Source organism: Myotis daubentonii, chromosome 1, assembly GCF_963259705.1.
Source record: "Myotis daubentonii chromosome 1, mMyoDau2.1, whole genome shotgun sequence".
NCBI lineage: Eukaryota > Metazoa > Chordata > Mammalia > Chiroptera > Vespertilionidae > Myotis > Myotis daubentonii.
Genome location: NC_081840.1, coordinates 96,966,567 through 96,984,892, shown reverse-complemented (window position 1 = coordinate 96,984,892; position 18,326 = coordinate 96,966,567). Strand labels below are relative to the sequence as shown.

Below are 18,326 nucleotides of genomic sequence, written 5' to 3'. Positions count from 1 at the left end.
TCTCTCATGTCAGATATCTTTCCTTTTCCAAGGCTCTTTATTAAACTGCCCATATCTCATGTGCCATTTATATTTCTATTTTCTTGGATCTAAACCCTGTATTGAGGAATTATAATTATGTAATAATACCATTTATTGAGCACCTATTTAAAAATTCCAGGTACTGTGGCAGGCACTTTATATATTATATATTATCTCTAAAGTTTGTAGCAAATTCTACACTTTGCAGATAAAGAAACTGAAGCCAAGAGGGACTGAGTCTGGATCTCACAGTAATGAGTGGCAGTGCTGGGATTCAACGTAGACCTGTCTAGCCTCAAGGCCCAGGTTCTTTCCAGGACAAAGCACACAGAAATAATGCTTGTTCTATTAGCTACCGAAAGAAGGCATTTAATGAAAACGTTCATTTTACATGTATTTTAACAGAAGCACACTCTTTTCCTCAGCTCTGAAAAGGTGGGTTGGTGGTCTGAGGTGATGAAATCAAACCTAACACCAATGCGGTGCTCCCATATCATATCCCTTAGTAACTGAAGGAAAGTTACAGCATATAATGGGCCCTTCTGTTCTACTTCTTTCTCCACCTGGTCAACTCTCAAAGGAAAACAAAATTCATATGATCACTGAGGTCTAGAAATTAACTTTTATTTTAAATCTGTCAAGAACTCTTGGCAGTTATTAATTTTATTAAAATGATTACACATGGCAAAACAAAGCATAGAGGTAATTCTATTTCTCTGCAACATAAATTATGAGTTAGATTTTTAGCTGCTGGCTCAGCATTGTTCAAGATTCTTTTATAGGATTAGGGGGACTTTGGTTTCCAGAAAATGTTAAGCAGCAAGAGAAAGAAATTAAAAGTACTTGCAATTGGAGATATTGCCAAGGATGTGCTAATTATAGAATCTTCTTGATATGTTTATAGGCCAGACTCCAAGCTTTGGTATGTAAAACACACACATATGAGTAGCCATCCTATATTGGCTTGTCATCCATACTTTATAACATCGAACACATTTGCTGATTTCTTTTTTAAAAAATGCCAACAATGAGTTATAACCAATTCAAATAAACACAACCAGCATCCATTCTTCTAACTGGAATATGTCAAAACAAAACAATTTATTAAAATATTTAATACCAGAATAACTTACAATAGTATGAAAAAGAGTGAAGTACTTGTCTTTAGTTTTCATTGATATGATCCCATTTTGACAAAATTGTTTTACAAAGATTGAAAAGCTTTTTATAATGGATTTGTAACTACTTAAGGATGGAAACCAAAAGAACGCATACTTCATCTGCTCATACAGTCATAACTTACATATCTTGCGTTGCACTTATTTTTACTGAAAACAGCAATTTAGAAAACAAAGTAAAAATATGTACAAAATATTTTTATATCAAATTATTTTCATACACTAAATAAACCCAATCCCCAAATGCTATGTTACATGAAAAAGTGTCTACAATTTACGTCAAGATTGATATTGTCCACAGATGGACTAGAGCAGCCTTTGGTTTTAAAAGCATTTTGCAAAATAAAATAAAAAATGTCACCATATGGCTGCACTACTGGCTCTCATTCACACTCACAAAAATGCTTTCCAGTTTAAAAAAATTACAAAATATATTACATACACATAAAAAATTCCCCCATGAAAGAGTGAAATCCTTTTTACATCTCTGTGGCACATACACACTGTTATATTTGGTGTCTCCACTTTTATTCAAGTTTCAAGCTGATTTGAGTATTATTGTTTGATTATAAAAGATATTCTTCTTTCTTCATATTGATTATTCTCACTCAATGATAGCCTAATTTAGAAACAAAATGTTCTTTCTTTTAATGCACAATTTCATTTAATTTTTACTTAAAGTCTTACTTGGCAAACTTTAGAGACTGTTTGTTTTATTGTCCATATGTTTTAAATTTAAAAATCAATTTTATGTATATATATATATATATATATATATATATATATATATATATATATACAGAGAGATTCATTTCTTTAATTATCTTGTTCTCATTGCAAAATAAATTGCCCATCAGCAATTGTAATTTGAAATGAACCAAATAAAAGGTTTTTAGCCATTCCTTAAGAAAAGCAATTTCCATTACAAAAATAGCAAACAAGTTTATATTTTAAAACTAAGCAATAAGTTTACTTCTACACAGAAAAATTTGGAGTTATCTATATAATAATTTTTTTAAAAAAACTTCAGCAAAACTTGAGAAAAAGAAAATCCAAATTAACTCTAAAGGGCATGTATTTTCTAGCAGTGCTTGGAAAAAGCTTTTTTGATCACAACGTATTCATTGCGATTCTTCTTAATTTTACACACTATGTGATCACTGCACCTTTCATTTTGAAAGTTTGTAATGTATTAGATATGCAAGCAAGATACATGCATAAAAGTCTTACTGTCACTCTGCAAAGAACACCGAACAATTTTAAGTACGGCAGAAATTTTTCTTAAAGGAACATTTCCTTTGGGCAGAATGGATTTCCAAGTTTTCACATGTGAATTATTGAATATATTTCAAGGGCTTTTAGCAATTATGGTTTCAGTCCTGGAATGGTCAGGTCCATCTGGAACAACACATAGAGACTAATAAGCATTATGGCGTTGTCATTTTGAGGCATAGCTGCTCTGCTGTGCCCACGTTGTAGCTGATTTTCAGGAAGCAAGGCACTTACTGTGATGGCAATGCAGACATTGTATGCATAGTTTGAATAACATAAAATAAGTTAATACTTTTGATTAAAGTGAGGGTTTTTATAATTTATATGTCTTTTATAGAAGCAACTACATGAAATATTTAGGATATTTAAAAATAAGAAGACATTTCAAAGGGAGCCATTATCACTCCTGCTTCAGCTCTCAAGATGAGGATTTGTGAGAAAACTGTGTGAAGGACAGCCACTGGTCTGCAATGCGCAGACTGTCAGAACTGCTGGGCCAGGGGCACTTTGACTGTCTTCACTTCTGCTATATGTGACGACTTCTGGATGATGCAGCTGGCGGTTCCCTGCAGTCTGTCTTTTCCTTGTGCGAGATTCGTTAAGGCCATAGCAGCATTGATCTCCTTCCAATATGTGTCATCCTTGCTCAACCCCTTCCTGTTAGCTGCACTGGATTGAAACAAAACAAAAAGAAAATGATCAAACTCACTGCAGCTACACAGAAAATGGCAACACTGGAAAGCACAAACAGCACATCAAAACCTATTGCTCACCTCTTATTGGATCCATTTTCCAGAGTGTCTGTAAAGAAAAACAGAAATTCAATTACTTTTCTTTCTCTTTTAATCTCAGGAGTTTCATCATGAATTACCAGGAATAAAAGTTCATCAGAAAATATGGTTGCTCACATCTCTCTCTCTCTCTCTCTCTCTCTCTCTCTCTCTCTCTCTCTCCCTTTCTCTCTCTCTCTCTCTCTCTCTCTCTCTCTCTCTCTCTCTCTCTCTCTCTCTCTCTCCTCTCCTCCTTCTATCCCTCACTTCCACTCTGTAAAAAGTAAATGGAAGACATACCCTTTGATGAGGATTAACAACAACAAAAAAAGGTTGTAGTGTTTTTTTTTTAACAAAGATAAAGTAGTTTAAATTAAAATGAAAAAAATAATCTTCACAAAGAAGCAGGCACATGATAAGGACAAGTAATAAAGAACAAAAAGTAGCTCTCACAGACATAAAGTAGTCTAAGGTTAATTTATTCGGAGAAATTGGGCCTTTTCACAAGGAGGAGAACGATATAGCGAGGTTCTGGTCCTGGTGCTGGTTCCACCCCACACTAAGCCGCCACATACTTTTGGCCAGATTATGGTGCCCCACAACATCTAGGGTGAAAGTTCCTCAACTATAAAATGGGTGCCACTGGCTCAATATTCTATGATTTCAAAGGAATCCAACCTCCATCTTTGAAAAAGCACTGGCAGCTGGTTCCCTCAGGCTGTATGCAAAAGAGTAACAGACCCAACGCTGACAGCAACACAGGAGTCCCTGGCATATTCAAATCAGCAGGCACCAGTCTCCAAAAGAACTCCTCTTCTGCTGCTCCCTCACTCAGAACACTGATGTCAACCGGTGCCACATCACTATAAACCAGTGGTTCTCAACCTTCTGGCCCTTTAAATACAGTTCCTCATGTTGTGACTCAACCATAAAATTATTTTCGTTGCTACTTCATAACTGTAATGTTGCTACTGTTATGAATCGTAATGTGAATATCCTATATGCAGGATGGTTTTAGGCGACCCCTGTGAAGGGGTTGTTCAACCGCCAAAGGGGTCGCGACCACAGATTGAGAACCGCTGCCAGAGACAAAGCAGGTTCTTGACCCTGATCTTGATCTCTGGGTCACTCCTCTGGCTAAAGGAATTGGCAACACAAAAGTGGACAGGTAGAGGGAAAGAGAGGCTACCAGCACGACAGGGAAGAAGGGACAAAGGAGTGGGGTTGGGACTCCCCCTCAGCCTATGAGACTCCAAAACTAGACAGTGGTTAAGTCACCACTATCAACAACCACATGACCAAGCAGCTACAGAATGAGGCGCTGTGCAGCACACAGGAGACCGAAAAACACCGTGTTTGCTCAGGGCCCTCTTCTAGCTCGAGAGCCTTTGGAAAGCTGTCTCTTCCTAAGCCTTTCCTTTTGTTTTACCAGCTCCAACCCAATACTTCTGAAGGTAATTTATTCCCCTGGCAATGCTTCAGGGTAGATTGGCCATGTGGAAAAACATCAACATGATCATAATATAGTCCAACCAGGGCAAAAATTCCCAGAGGAGATGTGGTCAAGAGAATATAATCACAAAGCCATGTAGCTAAGGCAGCTAAACTTTGATGCCCTCTATGAAGGAAAAAATGGGGAAAGCCTATTAACATATCGTAAGTCAGGCCTCATGGTGTAGACCTGGAGACAATTCTGGGTCACTGTGAGCTCTTTGTGCAATCTTTCACTCTGGGAGCTTAAAACAAACAAACAATCAAATAAACAATCAAACAAAACAAAAGCATTTAGTGAATAAACGATAAGGTTGTTAGGAAGAATAAATGAGATAATGCATGTCTGGCCCAAAATGGAATAAGAACTGTTATTTGTTCCTTTGGTCTCCTTTCGCATTAGAGATCCTTTGGGGAAATAATTGGATCCGTGAGCCATTGGATTCTCAGCCTCTGAATCTTCTGGCTTAGGCAGACCTGAATGATTAGCTATACTTGTGCTGCTTTTGGAATTACAAAATTACTCATGTAAATGGAGGAAAAGAATGACAAGTTTTAATTCCCACAACTGATAATACTAGTTCAAATGACTTCCTATGTGCCAGGCACTATTCTAAGTACTTTGTATCTTAATTTATTTAGTATTAATGACTCTGTGTGTGGACAGCGTGTCCCTGTTATGTCCGCTAAACCATTCTTTGCTTAGTACTGTTCTCTTTAAATCTTTCCTCAGTACTGACAGCGACAAGGCGCTACCATAACACAGAACAAGTCAAGGCCTTTGTGTAAGAGGAAGAAGGCCAGCACATTGGACATTTTACAGAGGGGGTGGGGAAAGTCAGGCCTTTGCTCAATTTTGCCCACAAATTGCAACAATTCTATTGCCAGAGTGAAGCAATAGGTTGTGGAGATATTTATTCACTGGAAAGACTTGGCAAATGCAGAGTAAGTTCCATGAAGCTTAAATAACATTAGGGAAATAACAAAACATAATTTAGAAAAGACCATGTAATTGATGTTCTGGCTCACAAACCAAGCAGTCTCGCATACACGAAGGGCCAGAATCAGACTCCCCACCTGAATGGCCAACCTTGAGAGCACTTTTTGCACAGACAAGAAGGATGCCTGTAGCTATCAAATAGGTAATGGGTTACAGAGCCCAAAAATGTCAGAATGGAGGCTGTCTATGGAAAGGGAGCATGTGATTCACTGTTAAGTTTCAAGGAGAGCTTCTAGTTGAGAAAAAGAGTGAAGCCGTAGGTCCCGCAGTCCCCTGAATGTCTGTACTCCCTGTGGCTGCCTCCTTGAACTTGTGCCACTGAGAAACAAGTTTACTACAGCCAACTGTGAGATTATAAAATTCTGCTTACTCTTTGGGTATATGTGTTTTACAGTTTGGTGCCTATGAAAATACCTTTGAAGTGTAAAAACACAGACTCCAATCCCCACTCGGATATTCCTAATTAGTTTCATAAATTTCAACAATGTACTCGGCAGAATTTCAATGACTGAATCCTGTATTTCATTTCTAAGGCAGACGATATCGGCAGTATCCTTAGGTATGGAATCAGGTTTCCAGAAACAGAAGAAAATCTTCATAAAAAGTAATGTATAGAAGAAACATTTTGATTCTTCATCAATAGTTAATACTAAACAGCATGTAACAAAGCTCTATGTCAAACATTTCAAACCAATAAGAAAAAGCTGACTACCACAGCTTTGGAGGGCGGGGTGGGGGTGGGGGTGGGGGTGAGGGTGGGGGTGGGTTGGTGCGTGGGGGCAAAACGGGGTCATCTCTGTGTCCAGAGTGGTTTTGTTTCAAAACCTAAATTGGTGTTAAAAGGGCATGCTTTCCTGCTACTGTTACTGGGGGACTGCCCATTGTCACTAGGATATTATGCATCTGAGAGCCACCTCCTGCAGTGCAGTGTTTCTAGTTTCCAGTGCTATCAGAAGAAAGATAGAAAACAGGGTCCCTTTCACTCAGAAACATTTGTTCTTTCGTAGGTAAGCAAAGAACTATAAAGACCTGGGAGTTTGGGGAAATTTTTTTTTCTCTTTGTTATGCTGAGGTACAATCTGGGGAAATGCCCCAGGAATTTTAGAGAACTGGTATCACTTATGGGGAACTCAGGAAATACCCAATTCACTATCACATTAAATAATTATATTAAATAGAAAGTTTTTTTTCTTATGCTCTTTTCCTTTGAAGTTTAAACTTTTGCTGACTCTCATCAGGTTCAAGTATTTTTTGCCTTTTTAGTCAATTGTCAGTATTTAAGGAGTGGTGGGTGTTGACCCATCACCAGTGCTCAGGGGCTCATGTCACTTCTGCCCACTGCAGACATGTGGTCTCACCGCCTCCTCTCCAGAAGTGGCACCCAGTAGCTCAATCTGACAGGAGAAGGAAGGATTCTGAATGCTGCTGAAAAGAGGGCACCCATCAGTCTGAGCTAGAGCAGACATTTCGCTGCTGCTAATTAACATGCACAGACTTCTGTCTGACTGCCCCCTACACTCCGCTCAGCTGCAGCTTTCACTCTGCAAGTAGCTTGGCTCAGCCTCTCCAAAGTCTGGGCTAAAATGCCTTTTTAGATTCTAAGGTTCCAAAAATCAGCTATGCTGTCAATTACCATAAAAGCAACTGGTTGGCAGTAACAACTTATTCAACCAGCCAAAAGAGCGTGTTTTAAGACCAAAAAATGAAAAGGAAAGGAAAAAAAAGAGGTGCGTTGTTAGGAAAATCTTGAACATTGTAAAACCCAAACCATGTTGAAACTTACTAGTAAAGTGGGGCCATCCTTGGTTTGGACATGTGTTTCCTTATAAAGTTAAGTAGAGAAAGAATTATACAGAAAATCCAGGTCTACTGCAACTCTGTGGGCAAAGTGTTCATTCATTTTGATAAATGCCAATTTAGAAACACATTAATTCTGATATATATTCCTGAAATAGGAGTTATAGGCATAAAAAGAGACAAAAATATGGCCATTTTTTCCCCAATTTAATCAATAAGCTCTAAAGTTGGGAAGTTTTTAAATGTTCCACAAAATATTACACCCACTAAAATGTAAATAAAATTAAATACGATTAAGAATATGTGTATTTTTTATTTATTTTTATTTTTTTGTTAATATTCACCTGAGGATATTTTTTCCCCATGGATTTTTAGAGAGAGTGGAAGGGAGAAAGAGAGACAGAGAGAAACATTGATATGAGAGAGACACATTGATTGGTTGCCTCCCCCCCATCCTTACTGGGGTTGGGGATTGCAACTGAGGTACATGCCCTTGCCCAGAATCAAACCTGCAACCCTTCAGTCCCAGGGTCGTTGCTCTAATCACCTATCCAAACTGGTCAGGGTGAGAATATGAGTATTTTTAATTAAATAATCTAAAAATCATACAATATGTTTTCCTAAATTAAAATAGAACAAGTCAGAGCTCCAGATGTTTGCAAACTGTGTTACCTTGCATTTGGGTCAGTTCAGGGGCCATGACTGGTGACAGCCGGTGTGGACAGCCAGAGTTTAGTGTGTTTCTGATCTCAGATGTCCCAAGAGCCCCCAAGACACCAGATCAGTTTCTGGAATAGTTACATACTTGGAACAAGTGAGATAAAACACCAGGCTCTGATGAATAGAGCAGATAGAAAACCTCGCTGAAGATTTTGAAATACCGATGGTTCCAAATTCATAGAACCTTACACCAAATGGACTGAGCAATTGCGGGCTCCCTGCTGCCCATCACTAGGGTCTCTCTCTGCTTCCACACACAGTAGATCCAGCCTGGGCTTGCACACAACTACAGATTGGATCCATTGTGACTCTACCTTCCATTCCTTTTAAAAATACCATATGTTGTTTTTCTCTAATAAGAAAAGACAGGTTCACTTCAGAAAATCTGGGGGAAAATGTAAAAGAGAAAATAAGGGACATTTTAGGGATAACATATTAATATTTAGATATATGGCCTTTCAAGCAAGTTTATATACATTTTTTAAATGGAGTGATTCTGTATATGTTTTATAATTAGCTTTTTTCACTGAGCTATTTTAGCCTTACTCTTTATTAATAAACTAGAGTTCCAGTGCATGAAATTCATGCATGGGGGGTCCCCTCAGCCCAGCCTGCACTCTCTCCAATCCGGGACCCCTCGGAGGATGTCCAACTGCTGGTTTAGGCCCAATCCCTGGGACACCCCTCTCACAATCCAGGCTGCTGGCTCCTAACTGCTCACCTGCCTGCCTGCCTGGTTGCCCCTTGCTGTCCCCCCACCCCCAGAGGGCCTAGTCACTTCCAACTGCCCCCCTCTGCTGGCCTGGTCACCCTAACTCCCCCCCGGCCTGGTCACCCCTTACTGCTGCCCATCCCTGCAGGCCTGGTTGCCCCCAACTGCCCCCCACTAGCCTGGTCTCCCTCAACTGCCCCCCACTAGCCTGGTCTCCCTCAACTGCCCTGCCACCAGCCTGGTTGCCCTTAATTGTCGCCCTTGCCGGCCTGGTCACCCCCAACTGCCCCCCCCTGCTGGCCTTGTTGCCCCATGCAGTCTATTGTTCAGTCGTTTGGTTGTCCCTCACTAACCCCACTGCCAGCCTGGTCGCCCCACACAGCCTGCTGTTCTGTCATCCATCTGGGTGTTCCGGTTGTGAAGGCCCCTGGCTTTTTATATATTAGGATAAGATAATAATCTACCATTTGGCCTTCCTTGATGTGACAGTGGTTTTTGCCTGTAAAATAGAAACAGCTTGAAAAAATTCAAAGTCCAGCATCATCTAATGTAAACGTGAATACTGAGAGACTCCAATGTTACAAAAAGGGGTTATCTTTAAAACAACAATTACTAATATTGATTGAATGCTTATTCTCATGCCAGGCATTCTACAAATGTTATCTCTGGTTAAATGCTTACAATAACCCTGGAAAGAGAGCAGCATGGTCCTTATTTATAAACTAGAGGCCCGGTGCATGAAAATTTGGGCACTCAGGGGGGCCCCTCAGCCTGCACCCTCTTGCAGTCTGGGACCCCTCAGGGGATGTCCACCTGCCAGTTTAGGTCTGTTCCCTGGGGGATTGGGCCTAAGCTGGCAGTCAGACATCCCTCTGGCAGCCCAGGAACCCTTGGGGGATGTCCAACTGATGGGGAGTGGGCCTAAGCCACAGTCAAACATCCTTAGCGCTGCTGAGGATGCGGGAGATTTTGAAATACTGATGGCTCCAGATTCACCCGGCTTGTGGCTGAGTGGAGCTCCCACTGTGGGAGCACACTGACGACCAGGGGGCAGCTCCTGTGTTGAGTGTCTTCCCCCTAGTGGTCAGTGCATATTATAGCGACTGGTCATTCCCGGTCGTTCCGCCATTAGGGTCATTTTGCATATCACCCTTTTATTATATAGGATGACGCTGTAGTTTAGAGGAGTCCAGAAACTTGCAAAGGACTCAGTTGTAGGCAATAGGAGTTGTGAGACTCATTCCCAGTCATCAGACTCTGAAGGCCATGTTTTCACTGCTGCATTCCTTTATCCAAGTGATCTCAGTTGCTAAAGTCACTTTCAAGAACCCTGACAAAGACCAATACATTGTTTACATAGAAAGTCTATGGAATGATAACCTATCAAAAACTTATTAAACACCGTTTTTGTTCTTTTTACTAGTATTTTAGACTCTAGAGATACAAAAAGACTTTTTTTCTCCTTATAATTTAACCTTTAATATCAAAATATCTGTGAAAATCACAGAATAGGGACTCTAAATAAGCTCTCTTGAGGTCCTTTTCACACTTTAGTTAGAGTGACATTTTAACAGATGTGATATCTGTATAATCATTCTTTTCTTAGCAGTGAATTACTTCTAAATAACTTCTAGACAGCTGTTGCTGCAACACTTTTAAAGGACATTTTTGTGGTTACCCTCTCTTTAAGTAGTTAGAGCTTTTGAATGAGTAAAGATAAATCATTCTAAGTGATTTTTCCCAAAAAGGAAGGGAAAAAACCCCAATAATCCATAACACTTACCTATTGATGACTAAGCTGCTTCTTCCAATTCCACTGACTAAAAAATGAGTTCCACTTGAAATCTTCACATGACAGGAAGAGGTTGCGACTAAAGCTTAGGGAATGTCAGGGTTACTGCTTTCAGAAGAGTTATTGGAGCCTGAGTTCTGTGAGCCTTGAGATGGGGGATAGTTGCAAGCTTTCTGAATAGTGAGAATTATATAATGAAATCCTTCTCATCTTCATGGATGGATCTAGTATTTTTTTCCTTCTGTAACATACTAGCTAAACTATTTATCCTGGGCACTTAAAGAATGAATGGCTTCCAAAATCATTTCAAAGAAAAATCTTTTCCAAAAATTAAGCCAGTTTTTCCTCCAGCCATGACTTCCCCACTCTGGCCAAAGATTCTTTTCCTTTCTACTACCTCTCCTGTGGGCTGGCCCCTCCACAGCTAATGATGCCCAGATGTCCAGGATCTACAGGATGCCCACCTTTAGCCGCCTTTCTGTCAATGCACCATCCCCTCTATCTCCTGTTACAAAATAAAAATAAGAACTACACTTTTCTATTTTGGACCAATAGTGAAGAGTTCCTCGTCAGGATGGGGGTAAATTGACATCTGAAAGCCTCCAGAATAGATCATATTTCCATCAATACCACCAACAGCAGAACATCTTTATTGTTCCAGGAGCACCCATGTCTGTGGGTAAACCTGTGAGAGTGCTGCTTGGTTCCTTGTCAGTTAGGGAGTTATGGCTTTGATGGCTTTCCTCATTATGCAGAACATAAGAGCTGGAGGCTGGTGGCTTCTTATTAAGACCCAGCTGCACCTTTGTTCTGATAAAATGCACACTGATTCTGACCTCATCTGCCTGGGCTGGAGGACTTAAGGTATAGGCAATGGCATTTATAAGTTAAAGAAACTTTTCAAATAAGTAGAGTACCAACCAATTGTAATGTCTCAACTTTACTTTCAAGCTTTTTCACAAAATATATTAAATACTAGAGGCCTGGTGCACAGATTCGTGCACCTGGGGTGGGGGGTGTTCTTCAGCCTGGCCTGTGCCCTCTCGCAATCTGGGACCCCTCGAGGGATGTCGGACTGCCAGTTTCAGCCTGGTCCCCACAGGCCAGGCCAAAGGATCCCACTAGTGCACAAATTCGTGCACCGGGCCTCTAGTATGCATATAAGATTTTTGGTTAATCTCTTCCTGCCCTCCCCTTTCGCCCTTTCCCTCTGAGATTTATCAGTCTGTTCCATGTTTCCATGCCTGTGTGTTGAGTGTCTGCCCCCTGGTGGTCAGTGCGCATCATAGCTACTGGTCAAATAGTTGAATGGTCGAACAGTCGAACAGTCACTTAGGTTTTTATAGGTTCTTTTTTAAAAACCTTTATTGTTAAAATTATTACATATATTCCTATCCCCCCCCATTAACTTCTTTTAGCCCCTGATCCCGTCCCCTCACCCTTTCCCGCCTTCACCACCCTATTGTCTGTGTCCATGGATTATGCATATATGCATACACGTTCTTTGGTTGATCTCTTCCTACCCACCCACCCACCCCTGCCTTCCCTCTGAGATTCGACAGTTTGTAAATATTCTTGATGTTAAGTTACTCTCCATACTCCATCTACAAAGATTGTCCCTCTGTGATCTCAAAGGCTCTACCTTTCCAAAGTCTGAAACTTCACTTTGAAGATTAGAATGAGGTCTATGGGGAGGCAATTATTGGTGAGTGATCAAACGGAGGTCTGGAATATTAAATATTCTTGTTTCCATTATTAGCTCATCATTACGAACTATGAGTGTGGTCTGGTGTGAGGCACGAGGCAGTATAGTACAGTGGTTGGAGCCCAGACCCTGGTACCAGACAGCAGGAGTTGAACTCTTGCTTTACCACACACTGTCTGTGTAATAGCTGGCCAGCTGCTTGACTTTCTCCCCTATGCTAGTAAAATGGGGCTAATAATAGTAAGCCCATAGGCTTGTTATGAAGACCATCTGATTTAATCTTTTGTAAAACACAGTTTGAGCACATATATTTAGTACTATATAAATCCTGTAAAATGAAAGAAAGTTAGCCTTCTCTCTTACTTTTTTTTATATTTAGAATATGGGGTCGATTGCAGTCACCAGAAAATTTTGTATTGTCCAGAGATTTAATATGAAAACCATTATGTAAAGATGAAATATTTCAACCCATCAGCTCAGAACAATGAATTAAATGTGCAGAATCTATCATCTTCAAAGATAAAAAAGCTTTCTGGCACTATTTTGTGCCAAAGCACCACAACATGCCAAGACAAAATGCACTGGAGCCACTTTAAAGAATATCTACTAATTTTAAGTATCTAATAGATTTTGTTACTTCATTTTCTCAAGGAGAATATTGGAGATGTTCCTCAAAATGTTTCATCCATGAAAGCTCAGTTTTTAGCCAAAGTTTCAGAAAAATGACTTCTTAACTATGCATGAATAACTTCTGTGTGCCTGTGTTGCAAGGGGCATTAATTGTTTATAAAAGCATTCCTTTTTACATGCAAGTTGGCCCATTATTCTGAAAATTGAATGGACTTACTCTGATTCTTAGCTGAAGCTTAATGAGGGCTATTTTTCTTGAGATCAACTTCTAACTGCTACACTGCAGTTCTAGAAGGTTGACTTATTTAATCAATATATAGTTGAATAGTGTTAAATTACAAAATACTAATATGACTTTATTCAGCAAAAAGACCATTGGAATAAAGAAAAAAAGGCATTTTTAACAATCTAGAAATTAGCTGGAAAGTCTGGCTCCATCCATGTATTTGACAAGGTCTTCGGTATCTCTGAAAAACCATCCTTCCGTATATGAACTGCTGGGCATCTTTAAACTGGCTCACATTATTGCCATTCTTTTCAAATTCCTCAAATTAGCATCTCTATAAATGACTCTTCAGACTAGGAGATCTTAATGTTAAACCTGCCTGATTGCATAAACACCAAAAATGACACAATAAGAGATGATGGCCCAAGCCAATTTGGCTCAGTGGACTGAGGAGTCCCGGGTTTGGTTCCAGTTGGGGCACGTGCCTGGGTTGCAGGCCCGATCCCCAGTAGGGAGCGTGCGGGAGGCAGCCGATCCATGATTTTCTCTGATCATTGATGTTTCCGTCTCTCTCCCCACTCCCTTCCTCTCTGAAATCAATAAAAACATATTTAAAAAAAAAAAAAAGAGATGATGTTCACAACTTTCTTGGATCTTTCCAAAGAGTAGCAAATGGCAGTTTTCCTACTCACAGTTCATTTGCTGCATTTATTAATAGAAAAAAACCACATTTTATACATAAGATGCATGGTATTACCAGGCCTTCTTCTACAGTTTAAATGCATTTCAATTTCTTAATACACTTAAAATGTTAAAATTGTACTTGGAATGTTGCTGTTCTATGTTCACACATTTCTACATTTAAAGGTTCTGTGATTTTCTGTTTTTAATTTCAGAAACAGTCATTTAAAGTCTAAACTGGGGAGGAGAGAGCCTTTGAAATAAAATTCGGGAAGTTTATGGCTCTGAAGGGCAGGATAAGTTAAAAAGGAACTAGGCATAAAGATGTAAGTGCCTTGACTTGTCTTGGCTGTGGGTGGAGGTCCAAGAATACTTAGTCAAGAAATTTCTGATGACCTGTTTTGACCAAGAGATTACCAAATAACCCCTCTCTACTTCAAATCTTGCCAGAGGGATCCACTCTAAATTTTGCCAAGGGATCTACATCCCACACCATTTGTTAAACTATTGCACTATCATCACCTAAATTTAAAATACAAAAGATCTAGAAAAAAAGTGGGAGATAATTTCCTTAAACCTAACAAGATGATATGTTTAGGGAGAAAACAAAACACATTTCATAGCTCAAAACCACCTTTTTGTACAATAATTTGTATAAGGCACAGATGTGTCTTAGGACCATAGAACAATAGTTAGCTGACTTGCTAATTATATGACCTTGGGAAATTATTTATGCACACTGTATCTAAGTCTTTAGCTATAAAGTGGGGATAATGATTACATATACTTCCCCAGGTTGCTGTGAGGATTAAATGATATACAGGAAGTTCTCCTGGATAGGTTCTTGGAAACTGCGACTTTAAGTGAAACAGCATGTGAGGAAACAAGTTTTACCATAGGCTAATTCAGTGATTTTCAACTGTTTTCATTTAATGGCACACATAACCTAATTACTGAAATTCTGCGGCACACCAAAAAATATATTATACTTTTTTGCCCATCTGATAAAGAAAAAAAAGGTATAATTTTGATTCAGTCATACCAAGTGGCTATTGTTGTGTTGGCTGTTGTCAGTTTTTTACTTGACCTTCTAAGGGAAAAGGGGTCAGTGGCCCTGAATACTAGTAAATAGTCAGGTCTTGCATGTTTTAAAAACTCTTGCAGCACACAGGTTAAAAATCACGGGGCTAATCAATAGAAACAAGAGTTAAGTTTCTATGGCATGTTCTGAAAACAAAAATATCACCAAACTTCTAAGACCCAAATTACTTCTAATATTAAACATTAAAATAAATATGAGCTAAACATACATTTTAAAAAGATGAATAAGATCTCTCAAGAAAATGGCGGCATAGGTAATCGTCCCTACATGCCACCTCCCACAACCACAACAAAATTACAACTGAAATACAGAACAACCATCATTCAGAACCACCTGAAAGCTGGCTGAATAGAAGTCCTACAACTAGAGAAGTAAAGAAGAAAGCACACTGAGACTGGTAGGAAGAGCAGAGGTAGGGAATGGGCTCATTTGACAACCACGTGTGCTGTTTCTTTTAATTGGGAGGGAGACCTTCTCTTTGGAGGCCTCCTCTGAGGAGCAAGGGTCCCAGTCCCACACCAGCCTCAGCCCAGGGCTCCAAAGCTGGGAAGAGAAGTCCCCCTAACTATGTGCTGTAAAAACCAGCAGAGACTGTGGCTGAGTGACAGGGGGGCTGCTGGAGGCCCAGGTGCTCCTTTTAAAGGACTAGTGCATGAATTTACTCAAACTCGATCCCTCTGGGCTCCAGTGCAGGTAGCTTTGGGGGACCCAGACACATACAGGGAGAAACTGGATTGTCTGGTATCAGGGTGGGAACTCAGGGGAGGCTTCCTCCCAGATGGGGGTGCTTGCAGGGATCATTGTTTCTCTGCTGGGACCTCCCCTGTTGCAGGACTGACTGGCAGTGGCCATTCTGAGTCTCCATCAGCCTGGCTCACACTGCTATGCCCTGGTGATTCCTTGAGATCCTGGCCCATCCAATTTGCAGCCCCACCCAAGCTGTTTGCAGCAACTTTTCCATATGAATGGCCTGTCCTGGCTCAGCTTTCAGACTGCTAAAATCTCTCAAACAAGTTGCAGCTGGTGTCAGCAAGCCCCAAACCTCTCAGTAAAAGGCCCAAGACCCGGCACTAGCAACAGCCTGCCTTGCTTCACAGCTGGGCCTCGCCTGGGCACCTCCAAGCCCAATACAAATAGCAAATAGCAGCTGTCTGCATATCCCTCTGTAGCTCCTGCTGGGTGGCCCCAGGAAGTGGCTGACTTTGCATCTTTCTGGAGACACTAGAGCCAGTGCACCCGGTGGACAGCTTCAGACCATAGCAATTTACAATTACTAAAGTCCCACTGAAGCAAGTCCTGCTCCATAGGAGTGTTTCCTGCACAGCAGCTCTCCCACTGTAGTTGCAGCTGATCCTCACAGCCAATTGGCCTGGAAGTCAAGTCCTCCCAGTGACGCCAATAGCAATCAAGGCTCAACTACAAGACTGTGCACTTAGCCCACACAGGGGTGCACCTAGAGTGCCCAGCTCAGGTGACAGGGGAGGCTGAGCCACTGGGCTTTACAGTACACTTACTACACAAGTCCACTCTACCAATTCAGGAGACATAGAAGCTCTACATAATACACAGAAACAAACACAAGGAAGCAACCAACATGTGGAGACTAAGAAACATGTCACAAATGAAAGAAATAGAAGCAAGCAAACTACTAGATACAGAGTTCCAAAACCACAGTTATAAGGTTACTCAAGGATCTTGATGAGAGCTTTGAGAGACTTAGTGAAACTTTCAAGGATCTTAGTGAGAATATCAAAGACATGAAAAAGGATCAGTCAAAAATTAAGTATACACGAATTAAAATAAAGAATAATTTACAGGGTTTCAACAGTACAGCAGAGGATTTCGAGAATCAAATCAACAAGTTGGAATATGAGGAAGCAAAAAACACCCAAGCAAAAGAGCAAAAAGTAAAAAGAATCCTAAAATATGAAGATACTATAAGGAGCTTGTGGGACAACTTGAAGTGTACCAACATTCGCATTTTGCCAGAAGGAGAAAAGAGAGAGAGCAAGATATTGAAAACCTATTTGAAGAAATAATGACAGAAAATTTGCCTTACCTGGTGAAAGAAATAGACTTACAAGTCCAGGAAGCACAGAGTCTCAAACAAGAGGAACCCAAAAAGGCCCAAATCAAGATACATCATAATTAAAATGCCATGGGTTAAAGAGAAAGAGAAGTGACATCAGAGGAATGGTGGCTAAAGGGCACGTCTTTTCCTCTCACCCTGACATTTCAACAAGTTAACAATCTATAATTAATCAAAGAAGTTCCTGCTCAACACAGACGCATGCCTGAGAGACCCACCTCTGAAACAGCTAAGGTGGGCTTCCTGGAATAAGTGGGGAGATGAGAAGAGAGGGAAGCATGAACATGGCTAGCCATGGATGCAGCAGCCCTACAAGGCAGTACATCTGTAGCGCAGTTGGGAACTGGCCAGGAAAGGGGAGAAAGCCAGGCTGGCCAGGAGGAACAGAAAGTTGGTGGTGGTGGGTGGGGGGGCAGCCCAGCAAGGTAATCTGTGAGTGGCAAGGGGTGAGCTGCCAGCAACAGGAGAAGACATTGTCTGTCTGAGTTGTGTGGTTAGGTGCACAAGCAGTGAGAGTGCAGTGTTTGAATCACGGTGTGTTGGGAAGAGGGTCCGAGTTGTGCATGTGAGCAGCAGGAGCAAACACTGAGTCAGCAGATGCCTTCCCTACAGGGCACTGGGTGCTGCCAAGTGGATCCCCAATACTGGGCCTGGTGGTGGTCTTTCAGACAAAGAAAGTAAATCAGAGCCCTCACTGGTTTGGCTCAGTGGATAGAGTGTCAGCCTGCGGACTGAAGGATCCCAGGTTTGATTCCCGTCAAGGGCACATGCCTGGGTTGTGGGGTTGTGGGCTCAATCCCCCATAGGGGATGTGCAGGAGGCAGCTGATCAATGATTCTCTTTCATTATTGATGTTTCTATCTCTCCCTCCCCCTCTCCCTTCCTTTCTGAAATCAATAAAAATCTATTAAGAAAAAAGAAAAGTAAATCAGAGCCCTGCCCTTGATTAGACTCCCAGAACTTGCCTCTTGTTGCCCTTGGAGTTGACTCCAGGAGGATATTATTTGTGAACCAAGAGCTGTTGCAGTAGAATCACTGTTTCCCTCTAAGCCCCAGGAGGGGTGCTTGGGCTGGACCCAGGGAGGTCAGGGGTTGGCATTACAGTGAGGAAAAACAAACCCCACTCCCAAGCAGCAGAGG

The 18,326-nt window shown here is 40.9% G+C and overlaps 1 protein-coding gene across 2 annotated transcripts in view; it reads right to left on the bottom strand.

Annotated features, from left to right (window-relative positions):
* Nucleotides 1-673: 673 nt before the first annotated feature.
* The window catches only part of MKX (mohawk homeobox), a 79,279-nt gene continuing 61,626 nt past the window's right edge, over nt 674-18,326 (bottom strand). For both annotated transcript variants that reach the window (XM_059711613.1, XM_059711623.1), the window contains exons 6-7: nt 3,245-3,272; nt 674-3,140 (exon numbers count right to left, since the gene is read on the bottom strand). In XM_059711613.1, coding sequence (XP_059567596.1) covers nt 2,954-3,140; nt 3,245-3,272 — 215 coding nt within the window. In that variant the 3' untranslated portion in view covers nt 674-2,953. The remainder of the gene's footprint in view (nt 3,141-3,244; nt 3,273-18,326) is intronic.